At 41.1% G+C, this 21,921-nt stretch overlaps 1 protein-coding gene across 5 annotated transcripts; it reads left to right on the forward strand.

Moving 5' to 3' along the window:
- The first annotated feature begins 967 nt into the window (after positions 1–967).
- Positions 968–21,281, forward strand: hap1 (huntingtin associated protein 1). 5 transcript variants are annotated; one of them, XM_083559664.1, is made up of 16 exons: positions 968–1,454; positions 8,527–8,845; positions 9,021–9,215; positions 14,267–14,343; positions 14,685–14,801; positions 14,904–15,001; positions 15,153–15,261; positions 15,503–15,581; positions 15,680–15,810; positions 16,129–16,203; positions 16,296–16,507; positions 16,595–16,798; positions 17,305–17,615; positions 17,771–17,965; positions 18,327–18,429; positions 19,084–21,281. In XM_083559664.1, exons 6-16 carry the CDS (start codon positions 14,931–14,933, stop codon positions 19,466–19,468), a joined length of 1,875 nt encoding a protein of 624 aa, XP_083415790.1. In that variant the 5' UTR covers positions 968–1,454; positions 8,527–8,845; positions 9,021–9,215; positions 14,267–14,343; positions 14,685–14,801; positions 14,904–14,930; the 3' UTR covers positions 19,469–21,281. The 5 variants fall into 5 exon arrangements, with proteins under 5 accessions (XP_083415790.1, XP_083415792.1, XP_083415793.1 ...); XM_083559666.1 differs by lacking the exons at positions 968–1,454; positions 8,527–8,845; positions 9,021–9,215 and adding exons at positions 10,915–11,655; positions 18,691–18,749 and having other exon boundaries at positions 19,084–19,219; XM_083559667.1 differs by lacking the exons at positions 968–1,454; positions 8,527–8,845; positions 9,021–9,215 and adding exons at positions 10,915–11,655; positions 18,691–18,762 and having other exon boundaries at positions 19,084–19,216.
- Positions 21,282–21,921: the final 640 nt, after the last annotated feature.

Consider the following 21,921-nt stretch of genomic DNA (forward strand, 5'->3'; position numbering starts at 1 on the left):
TTTATAGCAGGAGATCTTCCGCTCTCACTCATGTGAAGCAGATCTTCATGGAGCAGGCTTTATGCACAGGGGCATTGTCATGCTGGAACAGGTTTGGGTCTCCAAATTCAGGCAGAGGGGAAATTTTATGCTACTGCATCTAAAGATGTCTGATACAGTTGTGTGCCTCCAAATTTGTGCAAAGGACTTGGGGAAGAACCACATATGTGTGGAAAAGTCAGGTGTCCCAATACTTTCTAGGGTTAATACCAATTTCTCCACGTCGGCTCAAAAATCAAATGCGTTCCTGTTCGGTTTTGCTTTGATTTGAACTTAAGTTTATTATTTTATGCCAGACAGACAGACAGACAGACACTCTGGTGCCCCTAAACAAGGCCCTTGATTCCGCAACTGCTTAGTTAAATGAATGAGATAAATGTAAGTCACCCTGGAAAAAGCATCTACCAAATGCCATACATGCAATTCGTAGTGTTATCCAGTTTATATGCTAATAGCCTTTTATATACTTCCTAACCATATAGAGCCGGTCTTTAGCACTGCCGGTCCAGCAAGCTCTCTTTCAGTCAGCTGTGTTGAGCAACAAAAATAGTCAACACTATAGTGAATCCTGGACGTCTGACTTGTGTGACCTGAGCTATGTGTCCGGTCTGGAAGCCTGTCGCCGTATGCTGAAAGCTGAATGCTAAAAGCATGCTATTAGTGGATGAATGAGATCGACTCATTTTACCTTCTTAACCTCTTAAAAAAAAAAGCAATTGTGTTCCCTTTGACGAGATAAAGTGGTCAGTGTGTGCATGTGTAAATAGAGCCTCTGCTTAGCAATGCAAATTTTACACATTTCTGTGTTTTGCATGTGTCTTTGTTGTTTGCTGAGATTCATGTGTGTCTTGCTTGTTTTGACAGTCCGATCCGATTCAATATGTGTGTGTTATTATTTGGATTACAGAAGAGGAGCTGAATGATGGAATCCAGGGCGAGACTGAATAGTGAAGGAAACCCAAGGCTGCAGCTGTGCCTGAATATGAGCGACCCGGTGCAGACTCGCACTCCCCTCAACCCCCACCATCTCTATCCCTCTCTTCAATCTTCAGGTTTATTCATATCCGTGTGCCTCACCCTTGCTCTGCTTTCCTTGTCCATTCACTGCCTGTTTCTCTCCACCTCTTATATGTCCTGTTCCCTCCCCCACTTTGTTTAGTGCCGCCCATTCTCCCTTAGTTCCTGTTATCTTCGTCCATTCCTCCTCCTCCTCCTTGTCCTCCTCCCAACGTCCTCCTCCTCCTCCACCCCTGTCCACTCTCTTTCACTAAACAGGCGGTGCTTCCACTGAACAGGGCATGAGAAGCAGAATGTAACACAGCGAAAGTGCCAAGGACACCGGACTCGAGGAAGCTTCTGAACCTGACTCTCAGAACGTCCATTAGCTCAGTGCAGGGTTTTACTCAGCACATTCAGTGAGTACATTCACACTTTCTCTGCAGTCTAATACATCAACAGGATGTCAGTGTGTGTGTGTGTGTGTGTGTGTGTGTGTGTGTGTGTGTGTGTCCTACTGCAGATTATTGTTGATGGCTCCTTTGCTTGGCTTTTGCTTTATGACTTCCTACAGGTAATATGGTTTTCATTTCGTTTCATCGAGACATTGCACGAGTTATCTTCGTGAGATATCTTCTCCTGATTGGGACAGGTGGTGTTTTCATCAGCTAAAAAAGTATCATTTAAAACACACCATGAAACAAGTTTGCGATTTAATCATTAACCCTGACATCATGGCATGGGTTCGACCACCTGGTACTGGATGACGTTGTGCTATGACTGTTGATTTTTGCACTCTTCTGGTTCCTTGGTGTGTTTAAAGTAGGATCCAGGTTCAGGTAGGAGTCACCAGCATTTGTCTTTTATAAACCAGCTGAGAATAAAACTTGGTTTGAATGGAGGTTTTGGTTCTGTTCGTGTGGTTTGTCAGTGCCTGAACAGCTAGCAGCATTTAAAGGAACATAAGACACAGAATGAGTGACAGGATGTTTTGATCTCGATCTACACTGTACTCTGTTGAACTCGACTCGCACTTGCACTACTGTACTGCACTACTACTGTACTCTACACTACTGTACTCTGCTCTTCTCAACACTGCTCTACTTTACACTGCTCAACTTTACAACACTCTACGCTAACATACTTTACGCTACTATACTCTACTGTACTCTACTCTATTCTACTCCTCACTCTATGCACCTGTACTTCATTTTACACTAGGTTACGCTATTTATTTTACACTACTATACTCTACTTTACTCAACACCACTCTACACCGCTCTACACTACTGTACTCTAAACTTTGCTCTACTTAACATTGCACTGCTTTAAATTGCTCCACGTCACTGTACTTTACACTTCTGTACGCTACTTTACTTTACACTACTCTACTCAACATTGCTCCACATTTCACCGCTCTACTCTACTCTACTCTACTCTACTCTACTCTACTCTACTCTACTCTACTCTCCTCTACTCTACTCAATTGTACGTTACTTTACATTAATATACTCTACTGTACTGCAGTCTACTTTACTGTACTCAACATTGCTGTACTTTACACTGCTCTATGCTACTGTACTTTATTTTACAATAGTGTGCTCTACTTTACACAACTCTACTCTATTGTACTTTACACTACTATGCTCTGCTCAACATTGATCTACATTTCACCGCTCTGCTCTACTTTACACTACTATACTCTACTGTACTTTACACTACTATACTCTACTGTACTGTAGTCTACTTTACTGTACTCAACACTGCTGTATTTTACACTGCTCTATGCTGCTGTACTTTATTTTACATTAGTGTGCTCTACTTTACACTACTCTTATCTACTCTTCTCAACTATGCTCTACTTTACATTACATTACTATACTTGACTCTACTTTACTTTACACTACACTACACTACACTACTATACTATACTATACTATACTATACTATACTATACTATACTATACTATACTATACTCAATTGTACTTTACTTTACACTACTATACTCTACTCAATTGTACTTTACTTAACACTACTATACTCTTTTGTACTGTAGTCTACTTTACTGTACTTGACATTGCTGTACTTTACACTGCTCTATGCTACTGTACTTTATTTTACATTAGTGTGCTCTACTTTACACTACTCTACTCTATTGTACTTTACTTTACACTACTATGCTCTACTCAACATTGCTCTACATTTCACCGCTCTGCTTTACTTTACAGTACTCTACTCTACTGTACTTTACACTACTATACTTTACTGTACTGTAGTCTACTTTTCTTTACTTAACACTGCTGTACTTTACACTGCTCTGGACTACTGTACATTATTTTACACTACTTTACTTTACTCTACTCTACTCACCTCTTTTTGCTACTGAACTTTACATTAAACTACAGTTTTTTATACTACTGTACTTTACTGTACTTTACTCAACATCGCTCTACTTTACACCACTCTAATGTGCTGCACTTTACTATACTCTGTTTTGCTCTACTTCACACTTTTTGTATCAGTTCAGCTCGTTCAGAGTTCAGACCCAGTTCAGTTCGACAGGTTTGCATCACACCATCATAGGAATGCTATGATGTAACATCTACATCAATAATACTAATGACTTTTCATATCAAAGCCCACAAACTCCCTCAAATAACAGCTTGATCTGGTCAACATTTGGATTTTTCTCTCAGTGTACTTTATACTTTTTTAGGCTTTTAGAGAAGCCTCGTTTTTCAGTGTGCTGCTGACACGTGACTCGTCCTGCCGACTCGTTCCTCTTTCTCAGCAGCGTGTCATTCTGTGAAGCTGAACTGCAGCGACAGGTGGAATGGAATACTGGAACGGTTTATGGGAGAGGCCCCGAGGGTTAATGTGTAACCACCACTCCGAGTCCGTCCCATGTAGCACATGTTTGACTTGGATGACGATGATGATGTCATGCTCTGGGATTTTCAGACACCGGCAACAATATGCTGCTTGTTGTGGTGCACAAAATACTGCTCATATAAAATTACTTGCTTTATATAATTCTCTTCGTTTCCTGTATGCTCTTTCTCTTCGACTCTATGAGAACCTGAACACAGATACATTATTAGTCAGTCTGGAAAATGTCGAAATGATTGTACCCTTTTTAAATTAAAATTATTAGTAATTAGGTGTTAATTCACATTGGAATAAATAAAATAATAATAATAATAATGCAAAGTGCATAGTGGTCGCTGTCATTTTAATAGAAATTGTTCAAATAAAACCAGAAATCGACTTTCCAGCCGTATGCGGTTCCTCCTCCAAACTGATGCACAAATTTGGAAGCACACAATTGTGTAGGACGCCTTCGGATGGAGCAGCATGACATTTTCCCTTCACTTGAACTAGGAGACAATACCCCTGTGCACAAAGCTAGCTCCATGAAGATATGCTTTACATGGGTTGGAAGATGTGGAAGATCTCCTGCTATAGCGCTTTCAACCCTACTGGGATGAATATGAATGCTGATTGCATCCCAGGCGTCCTCACCTCACCTACATCATCTGCAGCGTTACTTCACTAACACCCTTGTGGATGAATGAATCTCCACAAATCTCCACAAAATCTAGTGGAACATCTAGTGGAGCTTGTTGTAAGAGCAAATGGAGACTAAATGTGGAATGGGATGTCCAAAAAGCACGTTTATAATCCACAAACTTTTGTCCAGCTTGTCCGTATGACTCCAGGTTACTTTCACAAGGTGAAACAATGTGGTTCTTCTTAAGACTTAATGAGATGGCAAACGATTTGAAAGTTTTTGTAGAACAATATACAAAAGAAGTAATTCTATTCAGTCGAAATAGGATAAATTACATATCCTGTGTGTGTGTGTGTGTGTGTGTGTGTGTGTGTGTGTGTGTGTGTGCGTGCGTGCGTTTAGGCTCTTTGTTCAGTTGTTTGTATTTGTAACCCTTTGGCATACATTGCCAGGGCGCCCGAGCGAGAGTGAGCATGCAGGAGAGCATGTAGGCAGTGTTTTATTGCCAACACCACTAAATACGTGATAAGCGATAGGTGGAGGCTTTTTTTCTAAACTGGAACAGAGAATAAAGACGCAACAAGATAGACCTACGTTTGATAAGGAAGATTTATCCACTGAGCATTAAAAGCATTCAAAACACTGTCAGAACGTTTTAGTTTTGGTTTCACTGCAGCACCATTTATCAGAACTCCTTGGATAATACAAACAGAACAGAGTTCCTGCAGAGTTCCTGCCTATAGTCACGCCACACCTTTACAGCGTTGTGCAAGCGATCCGGGATTTCCAGGCAACATAAAAAGATGTTTCCAAGAAGGAAAATCGAGCATTACCTACAGCCTTCCTTATTACAGCAATGAGCGAGCGGGAATCTTGTATATGTTGGCAAACGGACCCAAAAGGCCGAACACGTGATCGGTATTCAAAAGCCTGGAATAATGAAGCGCTTTAATGTCGCTAATTGCTTGTATATTCGGGATCAGTGAACGTGCTGTAGGTCAATTACACTGAGGATAAAAGCAGACCTAGATGCTGGAACAAAAGCTGGATAACTATGGAGGCAGAGGGATGGAGAGAGAGATGGAGAAGAGCATTGATTCTGTAGAATTTTGCCGTGTATGAAACAGGAATCAGAAGATTTTCGGCTATTAAGATATTCCTTTTGTATAGCGTAGTTCATGGGGGAAGTGCGTTATAGAGAGAATTGACATGGTGAGATATCCTTCATTAGGATCTATTCTATTTGTGAAGGCCACACTTGGTACAATTATGAAATGTGAAGAGTTTTCCGAGCCTGCAGAAGGTTTTAATTGTTAAAATGAGCGTTGTGAAGGTCTTGCAAAAAAACTAAATTCGCTGCCGAATGACTATCATATGATCAGGGTAAGACCCTAAGCTGATCACAGGAGCTCTGAGTGCAAAGTGGGATATTTTACTCTAGACAGGAAGGCAGTGTATTGTAGGAAGCATTCAAAAACACATTCACACACACACACACACACACACACACACACACACACACACACACACACACACACACACACACACACACACACACACACACACTCTCTGAACATAGGCAACCCACCTGAACATTTGTTCCTGGACAATGAGAGGAAACACAGGAAGCAAAAATGAGAACAAGAGGACAAACATCCTTGGACTTTTCAAAGCTGCACACGTAAAGTCACTCTCATGAACAGAGTTTTTCTTTAGTACATTGCATTCACCATATGAACAAAAGTATGTGGACACCTGACCATTAGATTGGTATGCTCTTCTTTTTGAACATCCCATTTCACATTTTCTGTTATAATAAGCTCCACTTTTCTGGGATTTTCCACTAGATGTTGTAGAGATTTGGTGCTCGTTCAGCTACAAGAACGTGTCTTAGTAAAGCCAAGATCTAATGTAAGTGAGATGAGGAGGCCTGGGGTTCAGTCAGTGTATAGCAGGAGCTCTACAGCAGGAGAATTTCCATTCCAACCCATATCTTTTATGGAGCTGGCTTTGTGCATTACCTCCTCTTTCCTAGCTCAAGTGAAAGGTGCTACCAAATGCGTCCGGAGACGTCCTACAAAATTGTGCGCCTCCAACTTTGTGCAACAGTTTGGATAACATCAATACAGGTGAAAAAAATACTTTTACTTTTGACCGACCTGTAAAGAAGATGTGACCTGGTGTTACATGTACAAAAAAAAAAAGAAAAATGTCACCACACTTTTTTTTTTCTCTCGGTTGAGATTAGCGCCCGCGTCTCGTAAAGTCGGTTCAGAGTCCTTTGGTCTCCTAGGTGACGCTTTGGAGTGTGTATGCCTTCCAAACGATCCAGCATGAGATATACTTGAACGTTCAGGTCCACCCCCATCCCACACACACACACACACACACACACACACACACACACACACACACACACACATACACACTTTAACTCTCTGGTGAAAGTACTCCATTCAGAATGGTTTAGACAGCCTGCTTTAAATCATCTCAAGTCCTGCTGTTCTGTTACTTTCTTCTTTTTGCACTCTCTCCCTCTCCCTCTTCCTCTCTCTCTCTCTCTCTCTCTCTCTCTCTCTCTCTCTCTCTCTCTCTCTCTCTCTCTCTCTCTCTCTCTCTCCCTCTCTCTCCCTCTCTTACTCTCTCTCTCTCTCTCTCTCTCTCCCTCTCTCTCCCTCTCTCTCTCTCTCTCTCTCTCTCTCTCTCTCTCTCTCTCTCTTTCTTTCTCTTACTCTCTCACATTGTCTACCTGCCCACCCCGTCTCCTCTTTCTTTCCACCACCGCCACTTTTGAGCTATAGCCTATGTGACAGCACACACGTACGCAGCCTCTGAGTGGGAGCACGCTGGCCTTGAGATATCCAACCCTTCAACTTTGCTCCTCATGTGACCGAAGTTAAAAGCGAGTTCACGCACTGCAGAAAATAAGACGCCGTTAATTACTGAGTCGCTGTACAGCTCTGTAATACACACTGGAATCTAATGACAGTTATGGCTTTCACAGCACTTTATATTCCACGTATATAATTATATTGTTATAGAGCAAGACTTATGATCAATCATTCACAAATGGTTCATACGAACACCTGAATTTTTCACCCAGATGTGGTTCTTCTGCAGATATTTTTATTATAACTGTTATCAAGTAATATACATGTTCTGGTCAAAAGTGTGTGGACACCAAGTAAGATTGTGTGCTTTTCAATTCACTTGTCTCAAAGCAGCTTCACAGTGATACAGCGCTTATAAAACAATGTACAAGTTTGTTCCTTATAATTGTTAGTCTGTCCCTGAAGAATGACTCAATGGTGCCACAGGGCAAAGAAAAACTCCATGAGGAACTCTTTGGCATTAGTACGAAACCTTGAGAGGAACCAGACTCGAAAGGAAACCCATCCTTATCCTCATCACAGAATGTCTAATCAGCACTTTTAGAAACTCTAATTCCACATTTGCTGTCATAATATCGTAAAGTCTTCTAGGAAGATGTTCTGGATTTTGTAGAGATTTGTGTGCGATTCATTCAGTCACAAGGTCGTTAGTAAAGTCAGGCATTGATGAAGGTGAGGTGAGGAAGTACGTTCGGTGTATTATGGATTAAACAACGTAACAAGGGATGTTTGTTGTTGTTTTAAAGAAAAGACTGTTACATCACGTGGTGTTACCTGCATTATTCACATCATGATGCTTTGATATATGAGCTGAAAACTTTCATAATTCATGCGCATACTGAGATGAATGCTGAGCTCCAGGGCTTATTCTTCTCCACCTATCCCATTACAGATCAATGCCACAGCGAAGGCTGGCCTGCTTTTAGCGAAAGTGATACGGGGTTGTACAAAAGCCCCATTGTTTAATATCAGCACTCGGACAGTTTTCTTTCAATGTTAATAGTGTCATTAAAAAAATTACTCAAAGGGTTATTTTGATAAATCATTGAAAATTTAGAGAACTTGATGCAATTTCTTTTTACTTTCAGGTCAAATGAGGTCAGATTTTCTTCCTCCTCCTTCTCAACTGAGTGTATGAGCCACTAGAGGGCAGCACCAGCATTCAACACCCCTTCAGTAACCTGAACTCCAGTGGCCTGTTCAGACATCCTCAGTCCCCATCCTGTGTTCCCTCTTCTCCGTCTCTTCCCCTTCAGGCCCTGCTGGAGCCGCGGGCCGACTTCACCCTGAACGGGGAGCAGGAGGAGGGATGTGGCCCCCTTACCCCGGACCTCCACCTCTCTCCTGGGAACCTGAGGCATGGCCCTGTCCAGGTTAAAGCACACAAAGACGTGTCCACTCTCACAGGTAGGAGTCGTATACAGCTATCGGTGTAGACGTCACGTCAGGTTATCTTCTCAGACAATTCTGGTGAAATAAGCGCAATGATAGTTGCAGCATAAAAATATCGCACTGTTAAATATACTCGGTTAGGAGAAGGAACGCCTGTTTATTAATGTTGTCTTTTGTGTGTGACACGCAGACGTGTGTTCAGGTGTGGATTTGCCTGAGGTGGAGATAGTGAGTTTATTGGCAGAGGAGTTGCCCCGGTACACTCTGAGGGCAGACCATGTGTTTGGGTACGATCACGATGACTGGCTGCACACACCACTGCTGCCACCAGAGGCCGCTCTGGGACTCACCTACGAGCAAATCGACGAAACCTTCAAATACTTTTGTAAGTTTGCACTTTCCTCTTTCCTTCAATCAGGTCAAAAGTGGGTCAGGTGACTGTCTGCATTCCTCTTACTGTTGTTACTGCTGCAGACGGAGGACTGGCCTTTGGCTGGCTGTAGCCTCAGTTCTACTGAGCAGGTGAGAGACGCTGATCTGGGCGTTTCCCATATGTGATAAGATTACATTTATTTGAATAAATATTTTAACAGAGAGCTATTAGAGCAAGACAGAGAGAAAGAGAGAGAGAGAGAGAGAGAGAGAGAGAGAGATAGAGAGAGGAAGAGACTGTGTGTGTCTGTATAATAATGAAGCTGTTGGAGTTAACACCTGGTGTCATTTCTCATTCCATTCTCATTTAACCAATTCTTCAAATTCATCTTGTGCCTCAAACTGTTTATGAAAATCCTCGTTTTCACCATATACACCGATCAGGCATAACATTATGACCACCTGCTTAGTATTGTGTTGGTCTCCCTTTTTTGCTGCTAAAACAGTCGTGACCCATCAAGCCTTAACACCATTAACCTCTTCAGCAGTTTGAGCTACTGGAGCTACACAGACCAGCCTTTTCTCCCCATGTGCATCTTGTCACCAGTTCATCACTGTTCCTTCCTTGGACCACTTTTGATAGATACTGACCACTGCAGACCAGGAACAGCCTACAAGAGCTTCAGGTTTGGAGATGCTCTGACTCAGTTGTCTAGACGTCACAATTTGTCAAACTCCTCCATTTTTCCTGCTTCTGACATCAACTTTGAGGACAAAATGTTCACTTGCTGATAAAAAAATCAGGCTACTAACAGGTGCCATGATGAAGAGATCATCAGTGTTCTTTACTTCACCGCTCAAAAAGTTATAAAGTCATAATGTTATATGATCACCACATGCAAAACTCCTCTTTGGATCTCAGTGAGGTCATTAGGTAATGTGTACAATAGATGTGGATGGAACTGGAACTGGATGTTGTTATGGTTCCTGGTGTTTATAAGCAGCGCATTCATTTGAAGAAGAAGAGCGTTTACTTGTCACGTGTACTTTATAGCACAGTGAAATTCTTTTCTTTGTATATCCCAGTAATTTCTAGAACGCTGGGGTCCCCCCTGTAGCACATAAGATTAAGGGTCCAAGCATGGCAGCTTGGCAGTACCAGGACTGGAACCCCTGACCTGCCACCATGCCCAAACCACTACTCTAATACATTTATAACGCTGATTACAACCACCTGTGCGTTTAATGCTCTGAACCCACACCTGCACTTCCAACCAATCACAATCCAGCATTGAAACTGCTGCTGATGTATAAAGATAATGTACTGAACTTGAAACAATCCTGGACGATTTTTTATCTCCTGGTCAGTACTAAGTTTTGGCACCTCAACCTTTTTTTTATAATCTTGAACACACCCCGTCTGCAGGGGCCACAGATGCCAAGTACTATTAAGCTGATAATCTGCCTGCGTTGCCAGAATAATTAAAGTCTTTTGGCTCCCAGCAGCATCTCTCTCTCTCTCTCTCTCTCTCTCTCTCTCTCTCTCTCTCTCTCTCTCTCTCTCTCTCTCTCTCGTCCTCTCTCTTTCTCTCTTTCTCTCTCTCTCTCTCTCACCCTGTAGCTCTCGACATCCTGCCCAGACCTGGTCTACATGTCACCTTGCTGTCAGGTGGCAGGTTTAGGGTACGACCCGCCTCTATGGTGCAGTGAAACAGGAAAAGTCTGGGATTGTCTGATTTGTATTGAAGTTTTCAGGACGACATGATAAAGATGTGCGAAAATATTGTCGGTATGCACTTTAGAAAATTGAGGACAGATGAAACCTGATATCATCATGAAATAAAATCACACGCACACAAACACACATTGGTCCGGTCTTCTGCGACAGCATTGCATCTCCATATGGATAATAGATGTGCTAGAATGGAGCGTACCATTAGGATTAGGGGTTCATACTCTGAAATTTTGATATAAATAATAAAAAAAAAGACATGACTCCACCAATCCAGCTCTCAACAATCTCTATTTCTGTCTTAATCGATTATTAATTCAGGGGCTTGTGATAAATAGCTTCCCTCTCCTTCTTTTTCCGCTAGTCACACTCGTTTGAACTTTTCCTTTACCTCCTTGTCTTATCTCTCTGCATGGCTTAAAGCAGCCAGGTACAGTAAGTGTGAGGAAACACTGTGGCTGGAGCTCTCAGGATTTATCACGAAGGTCATTACGCAGCCTGTGCGTGCTCGAGACCAGCACTACAGACTCTGGGTATTAAACCGGACTGTCCCAGAAGTCAATTCGGATCCTAAAATTCCACATTGTGAAAGAGGAGCGGTGAAGCATGGAGGTTTGGATCAGCTCGGGTACTGAGGAGAGCGAGCGAGAGAGCAGTCAGGATGGGGAGGATGAGGAAGAACGCGAGCAGAGAGATGTTCTTCACCAAGCGCTGGTGAAAGGTAACGACAGAATTTGGGGTAACAATCACACGGACGAGAAAAACGTTCTTGAACAGGGAGGAGAAGCGAAGGTGTTTGTTTTGAGGATGAGTGCAGAATGTTGGTGTTGATGCAGGAGCCTGATGGGATGACCTTGTGTGTGGTTTTTGTGTTTGTGCAGATTGTGTCGCAAAATTTGTACATTTTTATCACACTGGGAAATGAGTGCATGTGTTCGCAACTAAGTATACACACTGACTGATACACACTGGTTCTCTACTGACTAGTGTGTATTTGTGTGTATTGATTAGTATCAATGTGTATTATTGTATAGTGGCTACTATTATAGTGTGTATTGTAGTATTTGTGTATTCTTGTATTGTAGTTAGTATTTGTGTGTACTGGCTAGTACTAGTATGTATTGTGTGTATGTTTGTGTGTTACTGTGGGTATTAGTGTTTTTGTGTATTTGTGTATTTGCTAGTATTAGTGTGTATCTTTGTACAGTGACTAGGGTTAGTATTTTTGTGTACTGGCAAGTATTTATGTGCCCATCTACAAAATGTGCTCACTCCCTTTTGTGGATGTTTTGAAGGAGTCTAGACGTGTTTTTATAAGTAACCTCAACGTCTTCGTACGAACGCGGTCAGCTTCATATCAAACACTCTTTTTTTCAATGACCAAATGTCATTTGTTTAACCTTCAGGAAACACGTTCACTGGCCTGCATGTACGTTTAAACAGTGTGTGTTTCCACATGATAGATTAGAAGCCAGACGTGTGACCGGATTTACATAATCTCATGCGAGCAACGTCACAGGCTGAACTTGAATCACACAAGTGCAACAAATTCCAATAACTTGGAGTTAAACGAAGAAACGATTCTAAATGACTTGTGTGTGTTAAACATTCATCACAACCTGTGTGCTGTTTCATTTTGTTCTCCTGTGTAGGTCATGTGTGAAGGTCATATGCTCAGTGACCTGTTTTTTTTTTTTTTTTGAGAACTGAGAATCTTTGCAGTAATGGATCATGACTTTAGTGAGAATAAAATAAAAAAAGGATGCATTCAGTGTCGTATTGCTTACACACAATGTTCTTGTAACTCTTATAGTTCCCTTCATTTCAGGTTTCCTCCGTTAATCTGCTATAACACTATCCCGATTAAGGTATCAATTCAAGATGTATTTCATACACTGCATATGATTCACGATGTATAGAGCAAATTGCTGTAAAATGTTAATAACCTCCATTAAGCATTTATAAAAGGTGCTGGAGTGTAAATAAACCACACCCCTGAACTCGTTCGATAAAGAAAGGCGAATACAGCTCCAGTTTTTTTTTAATAACTCGCTTATATTTGGCTGTATTTTGTTCACATTTGAGTCTCTGGAATTCTTTCCGATGTGAAAGGAAAGAAAATTAAAGAACTCTGTGATGAGCATTGATCATTATCTACTGTATTACTGCAATGACACTCGTATGTATAATAATTTGTAGCATGAAAGTTGAAATAGTAACTTTATTTCTTGCGATTCCGACTTTATTTCTCGCACCTCTGACATTATTTCTCGCGATTTCCACTTTTCTCCTTGCAACTAAGATTTTTTTCTTGCAATTTCAAAATTTCTTCTCGCAATTCGGACTTATTTAAGTCAATCAAGCAGCGTCACCCCTCTGTAGCACCAGAAGCTTTTACAAATTGAAAATGAAATTAACAATCAATAGATCGATCTGTAAAACAACAAATAAAATCATAGAGGACTATTTTAGGCATTGTTCCACAAATGCAGCCATCGTAGCCTTAGCTCCTGCCTGCTATTTACACGTGCTGCATTGTAACATTAGAACAGAAGCAGAAGTGATGGCTCGAACTCCCTCTTGGTTGTTAGAAAAGAACTCAGATTGGCAGAATTGTGAGAAATAAAGTCGCATTAGGCAAACTTTTTTTTTTTTTTTTTTTGGTGGAAACAGGCTTCCATAAATACCACCCCCTAGTGGTACATTGTGTGTGTGTTTGGGACATGGACTGTTTTTTCAAATCATCTCCTGCACCTTTATTCATGGTCTGTCTGTTGACTCCTAGTGAACTTACAGCACAGATATATTTGTCTCACGAAAGCGTAATGGGAACTTAATGGGCAAAGAGGATCACGCTAAGAAGCTTAGAGTTGGATTGAGCTCATCTGTTACTCCTGCTCTAAATATACTGTACTATATATTTCCAAAAGTATTGGGACAGTTAGCACAAAGTTCAATTGGGTTCAATTGAACTAGGAGACCCAAACCTGTTCCAGCATGACAATACCTCTGTGCACAAATCCAGCCCCACGAACATCTTTTATTGGATGTGGCGTGGAAGATCTCCTGCTATTGAACTACTGAACACCTTTGGGAGGAATGTGAACAATGACTGCACCCCAGGTTTCATTACGTCACCTACATCAGTACTTGACTTTACTAAGAAAATCTACACAAATCTATTAGAACATCTTCCCAAAAGAATGGAGTTTATTATAACAGCAAACGGGGACTATGATGAGGTGTCCACAAACTTTCAGTGTATATAGAAAATGCCACAATTAGGACTTATAACCTTAAGATATGGTTTTGTTTTCTGCCTGCCTCAACAGTGCTCTGCTCGGAGAGGGTTGGCCAGGTTACAAAGACGTACCATGACATCGAGGCTGTCACACATCTTCTGGAAGAGGTGAGAGACAAGAACTCATTACAGGAGCAGGTTGTCAATAAAAAGGTCTGTTTCAGTGTCCAGTGACGCCGATAAAAAGCCAAGAGCTAAAACTTGGCCTTTGGTTGACCAAAAGGACAGAAAAATACTCACTCCAGCACCGAGACAAAACAACAGAAATATAAATATTTGTAAATCTTTTTCAATAAAAAATTCCTTCAAAATGCCGAAAAATCGCAAGTCAAACCATCGTAACATCTGTATTCATGATATTATATGAAGGCGTTGTTGTTGGTTCATTTCATAACCTACCCATTGTTTACTCCTCCCTTTGCAAATGAACTGGCTGAACGTTTCTACAGAAAGAGCGTGATCTAGAGCTGGCAGCTCGAATCGGCCAGTCGCTGCTGAAACAGAACAAGACCTTAAAGGAACGTAATGAGCTGCTGGACGAACAGCTGGAAGCCGCAAAAGAAGAGGTGAGTGTGTACCTGTGGAGACTTGTGCATGCGTTTTCACAAACTAACATGAATGGCGAGTAAATTGTAAGTGATAATTAACGAATCTGTGTAACGCTGTAGATCGCTCAACTACGTCACGAGCTCTCTATGAGAGATGATCTCCTGCAGCTGTACACCGGCACTGAGGAGATCGAAGCAGCTGCAATATCGCACCTGCCGTGAGTACAACACACACACACACACACACACACACACACACACACACACACACACACACACACACACACACACGGTTGTTTTAAACGTGATGCCGTGCTTCCGCTGATTGATCCTGATTGTGTGTTGTTGATACGGTGTTTGATGTGTCAGGATCAGACGAAACGAGTCGAGTTCTTCTCTCAGCAACTATGTCCATTATGATTTCCTGCAAACAAAACTCAAGAGTCTGGAGGAAGAGAATTTCAGACTGCGCACTACGGTTAGTTCAGCGCTACAGCTCAGCTTATATTAATAATTATACACTATATTTATCTGTTTTTACAAACAATTGTTGTTTAGGCTTATATAGGACTGGACTATTTACGTGTCATAATACTCTTTGTATCTCTGAATGATGTCTTTTTCTAGAAGCAGGTGGATGCATCCTTCATAGACAGCCCTTAATTCGGAATAACCGTAAGCTCGAATGCTTAATACAAAATATTTCTTACTGCTCACAGGCCAACGAGTTGACGTCAGAGACCAGCAGCTATGAAGAGCAGGAGCAGCAGCTGATGATGGTGTGTGTCGAAGAGCTCTGTAAGTATTTTCCCTCCAAGGGATCCTTATCTATAATGTTTCACTAGAATGAACGTATCCTTGGACCGTTCTTGTTTGTTCTTTTTTGTGGCGTGTAGCATCGGCGAATAAGCATGCGGTGGCTCTGTCTGAGGAGCTGGCTCGTAAAGTGGAGGACTCGCTCCGGCAGCAGGAGGAGATTAGCTCTCTGCTCGGTCAGATGGTCGATCTGCAGCAGCGCTGTAAAGTGGTGAGAGACGCAACGCTGTATACACACCTGATTAGAGATCGACCGATTAAGCACATAAATCCATACCGATAGTTTTTCCGGGTTCTGGTCCGCTGTCATTATGAGAGCGGCCTCTAGAGGCGAATCACTGACACCTCGTGTTGTTTGTTGTCACACGTAAGGCTGCGTGCTGCACGGAGAGCGCTATATTAGGATTATTATTTATAATTACTTATTCAAATAATTACATTTATTCATTAAATGTACACATTTCTAGCTGTAATACTAAAACTGCGATCATTTTGTAAATTGTGTTAATAGTATAATGATTAAATGCAGCTCATCAGAGAGAACGAGGAGCTCACTCAGCATCTAAACACCTCACGGGAAAGCCAGTCAAAGCTACGAACTGAGGTGAGTCCGGCTCATTTCTCACCTCTGCAGAATTTCATATGGTGTAAAAACGATGCTGTGATTAGGCCTGACTCCACTCTCTCCTTGTGTAGCTGAAGGACCTCCAAGAGAGGTACTCCGAGTGTGAAGACATGCTCCAGGAAGCCCGAGAGGACATCAAGAACATGCGCAATAAGAGTCTACCAAACAGCACAGTGCAGCGCTACAGCTCGCTGGCCGCCGTCTTTCCCATGGACTCGCTCGCTGCAGAAATCGAGGGAACCTTCCGCAAAGGCTTGGACAGTCCTGCTTCTTCAGAATACAAGTGTGTAGAATAATTAGAACCTCTACACTTCATAAAAGCATAAACATCTTACTGTCTGTATTCACTTATCATCTGACTTTGTAATAGGACTCATCCATGGCGTGTGTTTGAGACAGTAAAAGTGGCCAATCAAGTTGCACGACTGCGCTCTCGGGGCCAATCCCCGCAGGTCCCCAGCTCTAGCCCCGCCTCCTCAAGGTCCAGTCGAACCAGCACACCACGCACTAGTTTCTCTGTCAGCCTCAACCATGAGGAGAAACCTCACTCTATAACACCATTACAGGAGCAGAGGTAAGAAAGAAGACTCCTTGTTTTTCTCCTGAAAAGTGCATTAGATGGAGCTGAGGTGGATTCACTGAACACTTTAGTTCCACTAACCAAGTAATAAGATGTGTGTATGAAAACAATGAAAGCTTATGGATGTTTTTCCTGATTTTCCTTTATTTCTGGATTTGAGATCATATTTTATCATCTATGCTTCATATTATGCAGTGGTTCTCAAAATGTGGGGTGTGGCCCTCTAGTGGGGAATAAAGACATGACAGGTGGGATGCAATAAACGACATGATTTATATAATTTAGTTGTTTTTATATATGTATATATATTTACAAGTTTCTTTATTAAATGATATTTTAATCAATTAGACATTTTTAAACTTGAAGTATTCCATTACTATTTTTTGGGGTGATGGAGGACAAGTCGGGCTTGAAGATCTGTGGGGTATGGCAGAAAAATGTTTGTGAACCACTGATATATGGTAGGCCTGCAGTTGAATCCTTGGTGTTCATTTCTACAGCCTCGTAGAATCGAAGCGTCTGGGGCAGCCGGGCATGCCGGGTGGTCAAGATCTAGAGGAAGCGCTGCGTTCCCTGTCTGCACGCCAGGAGAACCATTCTTCCGATTGTACATTCTTTGAGATTGAACGCGAGAGGAAGCTCAGGGCACTAGGTAGCAGCAGTGCAGGAGCCTCTAGTGGTTTCCTCACTCCCAATGACAGCTTGGAATCCACTGGAACCAACTATTCAGGCAGCTCCCAGCATTCATCTGCTTCATCCAGCTCCCGATCTTACCTCCCTGAACGCCTGCAAATAGTCAAACCTCTGGAGGGTGAGTCAACATACACACACACACACACACACACACACACACACACACACACACACACACACACACACACACTTTCCAAAGATTGCCACTTGATATCATATGATTTAATTGTACCAATGCATCTTGGGATAATTATCATCTCTGCGTATGTGTAGGTTCAGTCACCCTGCACCACTGGCAGCAGCTGGCTAAACCCAACCTCGGCGGCATTTTTCATCCACGACCAGGAATCCTCACCAAAGACTTCAGAGAGCTGGATGTAGACATTCAGCATGTTTATAGTCTCAATGACATTGAGGAGGATGAGCCGAACTGGTCCAAACTTCCAAACCCCATACACATCCCTGGTGGTAAGGATTTCTTTTTCAAACCTCAATGAGTTTGAAATTCCACTAGGGGGCGATGGTGGACTGAAATTTCTTAGGACGCTGGTGAACAATTCGTTCATTTTGAATGAGTCTTTAATGTGACTCGGTTCTCTCGGATTCAAAGAACCGAGTCATTCAAATGATCCGATTTTCCCATCACTACAGGACACTATGCCTCTTAGAATGAAGTATATAAACCGATTAAAAAAAGAAATCTATTTATAAATTATGGCATAAAAACACAGGAGTCTGCATTGTTTTGAATTGTTTTGTGCTGTGAAGTTCATATCATTAACCAGACGTGTGGTTTAGTACTGTAAATGTTCTCATGTGTCTGTCTCAGTCGCTTCATCTGGATTCAACTTCCCCCACACCTGCCCCACCCACACCATCACCAACTCTCAGATCCTTCATCCCTCTGTTTTGTTGTCTTCCTTATCCACTAGGTAAGAAACCCATTCATTCACATGCTTTGTTCTTTAGTTTCTGAAGATTCTCAAGCATCGTCATGGAATGAGTCCATTAGATGATTTATCTAAAGTTGATATACTAACTAATGATCTTTTATTGAGATTCCACTGCTCCATAGTTTCTCCATCATTCCCATTTCTGGTTTCATTTTCTGTTTAAAATGTGTATTCATAATGTTATGAGAAAATTATGAGAATTAAATTTACATATGCAAATATGTAAATATTCTCTTTCAGTCGCAGGAAGCGTTGGTCAAAGCTCTTCCTCCAGGTCTAATGTCTCCTCGAGCCATAAAGTGAGACCTAAATGTAAAAAGGCATCCAAACTTTATCTCTAATCTCTAATGCACTACATTTAATATCATCCTCAATATTAGCAATATCTCAGCTTTTAACTGGCCGCTTTTTCGTGCAGACAGAGATCTCCGTTTCTCTGCATGGCTTTCTTAATGGCTCTGCTCAATGTTTAAGCATGGTTGAAACCTTCAGAATGAACTTCTGCGTTTCACTGTGCTTTGTTTTGAGCTAACCAGCTTTTCTGTTCGCGGAGTTTGACCTGGAGAAATCCTAACCAAGTAGTTAAGCATGTTCTCTGTAGCATTTTGATGCCATTCATTTGTGTTTTCAAAGCTTTCAGCCTGATAACCTGTCCACCACTGGATGCAATCAGCATGTACGGAACTTCCCTGATCACCAGCATGGTTTCTTTCATCGACCTTCCATGAACACGACGCCCACATTAGGTCTTATTCGGCTGCTTCAGGAGCGAGGTATCTCCGCTTCGTCCAAGCTCGACGTCTCTTCCGTCCTCAGACCTTCTGTCAGCACTTTAAACGATAAAGAAAAGGATGTCGGATCCAGCCGAGGAGCAAAACCGCCTAGGAGGAACATTTTTAGCTTCAACCTGGTCGACAAGCTTCAGAGTCTTGGTCTTCATAAAGTTGTAGCCAGAGGACTCAAAGACTCAGGGATGAAGGAAGGAGATTCACACGATGCTCCTTCAGCGAAACACTGATCACTTTCACTAGAGCTACTGTTTTATATTCACTGTCATCCGTTTTGTATGCAGAAGATCCAAACTGTATCGTATTTATCACTGAACATCTGAAAGCCATACACTTATGAATGAATAGGATGTTCTGTTAACAATATGGTGGCCCGATTTGGGAAAGATATTTTTACAGTATGAGGTGTGTGAACAGGCTTTCAAACGGACCGTCCTCTTATTAGAATGTACTGTAAGAACAAGTCCTAGTTTTATTATTACCTTTTATTTTTACCTTCATCCTGTTTGTCTCGAAATACGGTACACAAGCTAAACTCTATATATATTATTTATATATTTAAAGGCCAGAGACCTCGGAATCGTCGGTGTACCGAACGAATAGTGACTGTTCAAGGTGTATCCTATTAATTGTTTTTTTTTTTTTTATTTTTTTTTTTTTTATGACAATGTGCACATTTCTACTATTAGAAATACGAGATGACCTGAGCATATTGTTCAGAAACACTTAGTCGTATTAGAACCTATTTAAAATGTCCCAGAATGCACTGGGGCTTTTAGTTGTGAACATCCACAAGCTTTATACACACACGCAATAGTTGCAGTCGAACCTGTTCTATTGTATTTTTAGATACTTGGAATTGTACACACACACACACACACACACACACACACACACACACACACACGGTGATCGCTAGCTGTTTAGCATATCCAAATATTTGCACATGCATGCTTGTAATACCTCCAAATACATTCACATCAGTAGGTTTTCATTATAATGAACCTTTTCAGTACTTTTAGTATTATGTCTTGTGAAAACAAACCTGATGATTGTAATTGCACCTTAACATCATGTAATGTGGCCTCCATGATTAATATGTAGCGCTAAAGCTAAAGCTAAAGCTAAAGCTGGCTAAAAAAAACAGCCCTTTACACCTTCACATGCAATTTCTATACGTCCTGTATATTATCCATATAATATACTATATACTATAATATATACATAATATATGTAAAATATACTATATATTATGTATATTATGTCCGAAAGGATTTTCTCCACCATATGGATAAAAGTATAGTATTTGACTTTTCCAGCCATTTGTGATTCTTCCTAAAAAAAAAAAACGTGTAACACAAAATTGGAGGCACACAATTGTATCAGACGTCTTTGTTTGCAGTCGCATAAAATGTGAAAGATAAACGGCTGAAACGTGTCACTGTGGAAACTGACAGATTTTTTATTTTTCAGCGTTTCTCTGGAATGATCTCCATTAGGAGATGGTTTGACTGATCACCAATACCATCTTGATAATTAATATTCATTGTGCCTTGCATTAACATGCTTTTTTTTTTTTGCCCCACGGGACAAATAAGATATCCAGCTACAAATTCTGCAGGTTTTCTGTAGACGTAACTGAACTCCTCTATTATTACAGCTGCATACTGTAAGAACTTTTATCATCTGTCTATAACAATTACCTTTGGCACTATGTAATATAGGTAGATAGATTTTATATTACACGCATCCAATCATCCAAATAATAGCTGAGATTTTATTGAAAAGCTTTGACAAATCAGAATTCAGATTGCGTTCTTTGTATTATAAAAAAAGATGGGGGGGAAAAACAAACACAATCACAGAGTAATTTTGTAGAGTTCTTACGTAGACTTCTGAATGTGTTGTAGCTCACTTTAAGCTGATTTTTGCTTTTGTAAATACGATGCTGTTATTCTTAGAATGATAATAAATGGAGCGGTGTACAGTATTGCAGCAAATGCGAATGAGCGTTCCAATAAATAAATAAGGATTTGACAATAAGTGATAGATTGTGCTTTTGTTGGTTACATTCCCATTTCAACTAGAGGGTACTTAAGTATCTTTTCTATCTTTAGTGTGTTATTTTAGCTGGAATGATGCTTGAAATAGACATTTAACATATACAATTATTTACAGGTGAATTGTGTGCCTTAAATAGATATGAATGTAAATGTATGAATGTGAGGGATCCACCCTCACGCTTAAGGTACAGTTTCTTACATAGCAAGTGTTTCTTGACTGTGTGTAACCATAGAAGACTTTATACATGTGTAATGTGCAGGAGAATCAAGTTCTCATACATCACCACTGTTACTGCTCCATTCATTAGCAAGAACCTTTAGTACTTTTTCTCCAGGTGTTTGATAAAGGAAGAATGGGATTAGTGCTTTTTCTCTACTACAGGGATGATGGACCTCATCCAACTCAGCTATCAAGAATCCAGACAGGAAAATAAACCCGGCCAAACACATTTACGTCATTATTTATTACATATTACATAACGCTTATGTAATATCAGGTTCATTGCACTCCAATAAACAGTGGATTGTCTGTGACCCTCATATCAATTTAATTAAACACACACAGAGGAGGGAAGTAATGGAGTACAAATACTTCGTTACTGTACTTAAGTAGATTTTTT

Source organism: Silurus aristotelis (genome assembly GCF_946808225.1).
Source record: "Silurus aristotelis genome assembly, chromosome: 13".
Taxonomy (NCBI): domain Eukaryota; kingdom Metazoa; phylum Chordata; class Actinopteri; order Siluriformes; family Siluridae; genus Silurus; species Silurus aristotelis.

What these genes read in the sequence shown, in the direction of transcription:
- hap1 (XM_083559663.1), top strand. Translation starts at nt 11,541, where the DNA reads ATGGAGGTTTGGATCAGCTCGGGTACTGAGGAGAGCGAGCGAGAGAGC. An exon ending in TCACACATCTTCTGGAAGAG is followed by an intron (nt 14,344 to 14,684) that starts GTGAGAGACAAG and finishes ACGTTTCTACAG; the next exon opens with AAAGAGCGTGATCTAGAGCT. An exon ending in AATAGTCAAACCTCTGGAGG is followed by an intron (nt 17,616 to 17,770) that starts GTGAGTCAACAT and finishes GCGTATGTGTAG; the next exon opens with GTTCAGTCACCCTGCACCAC.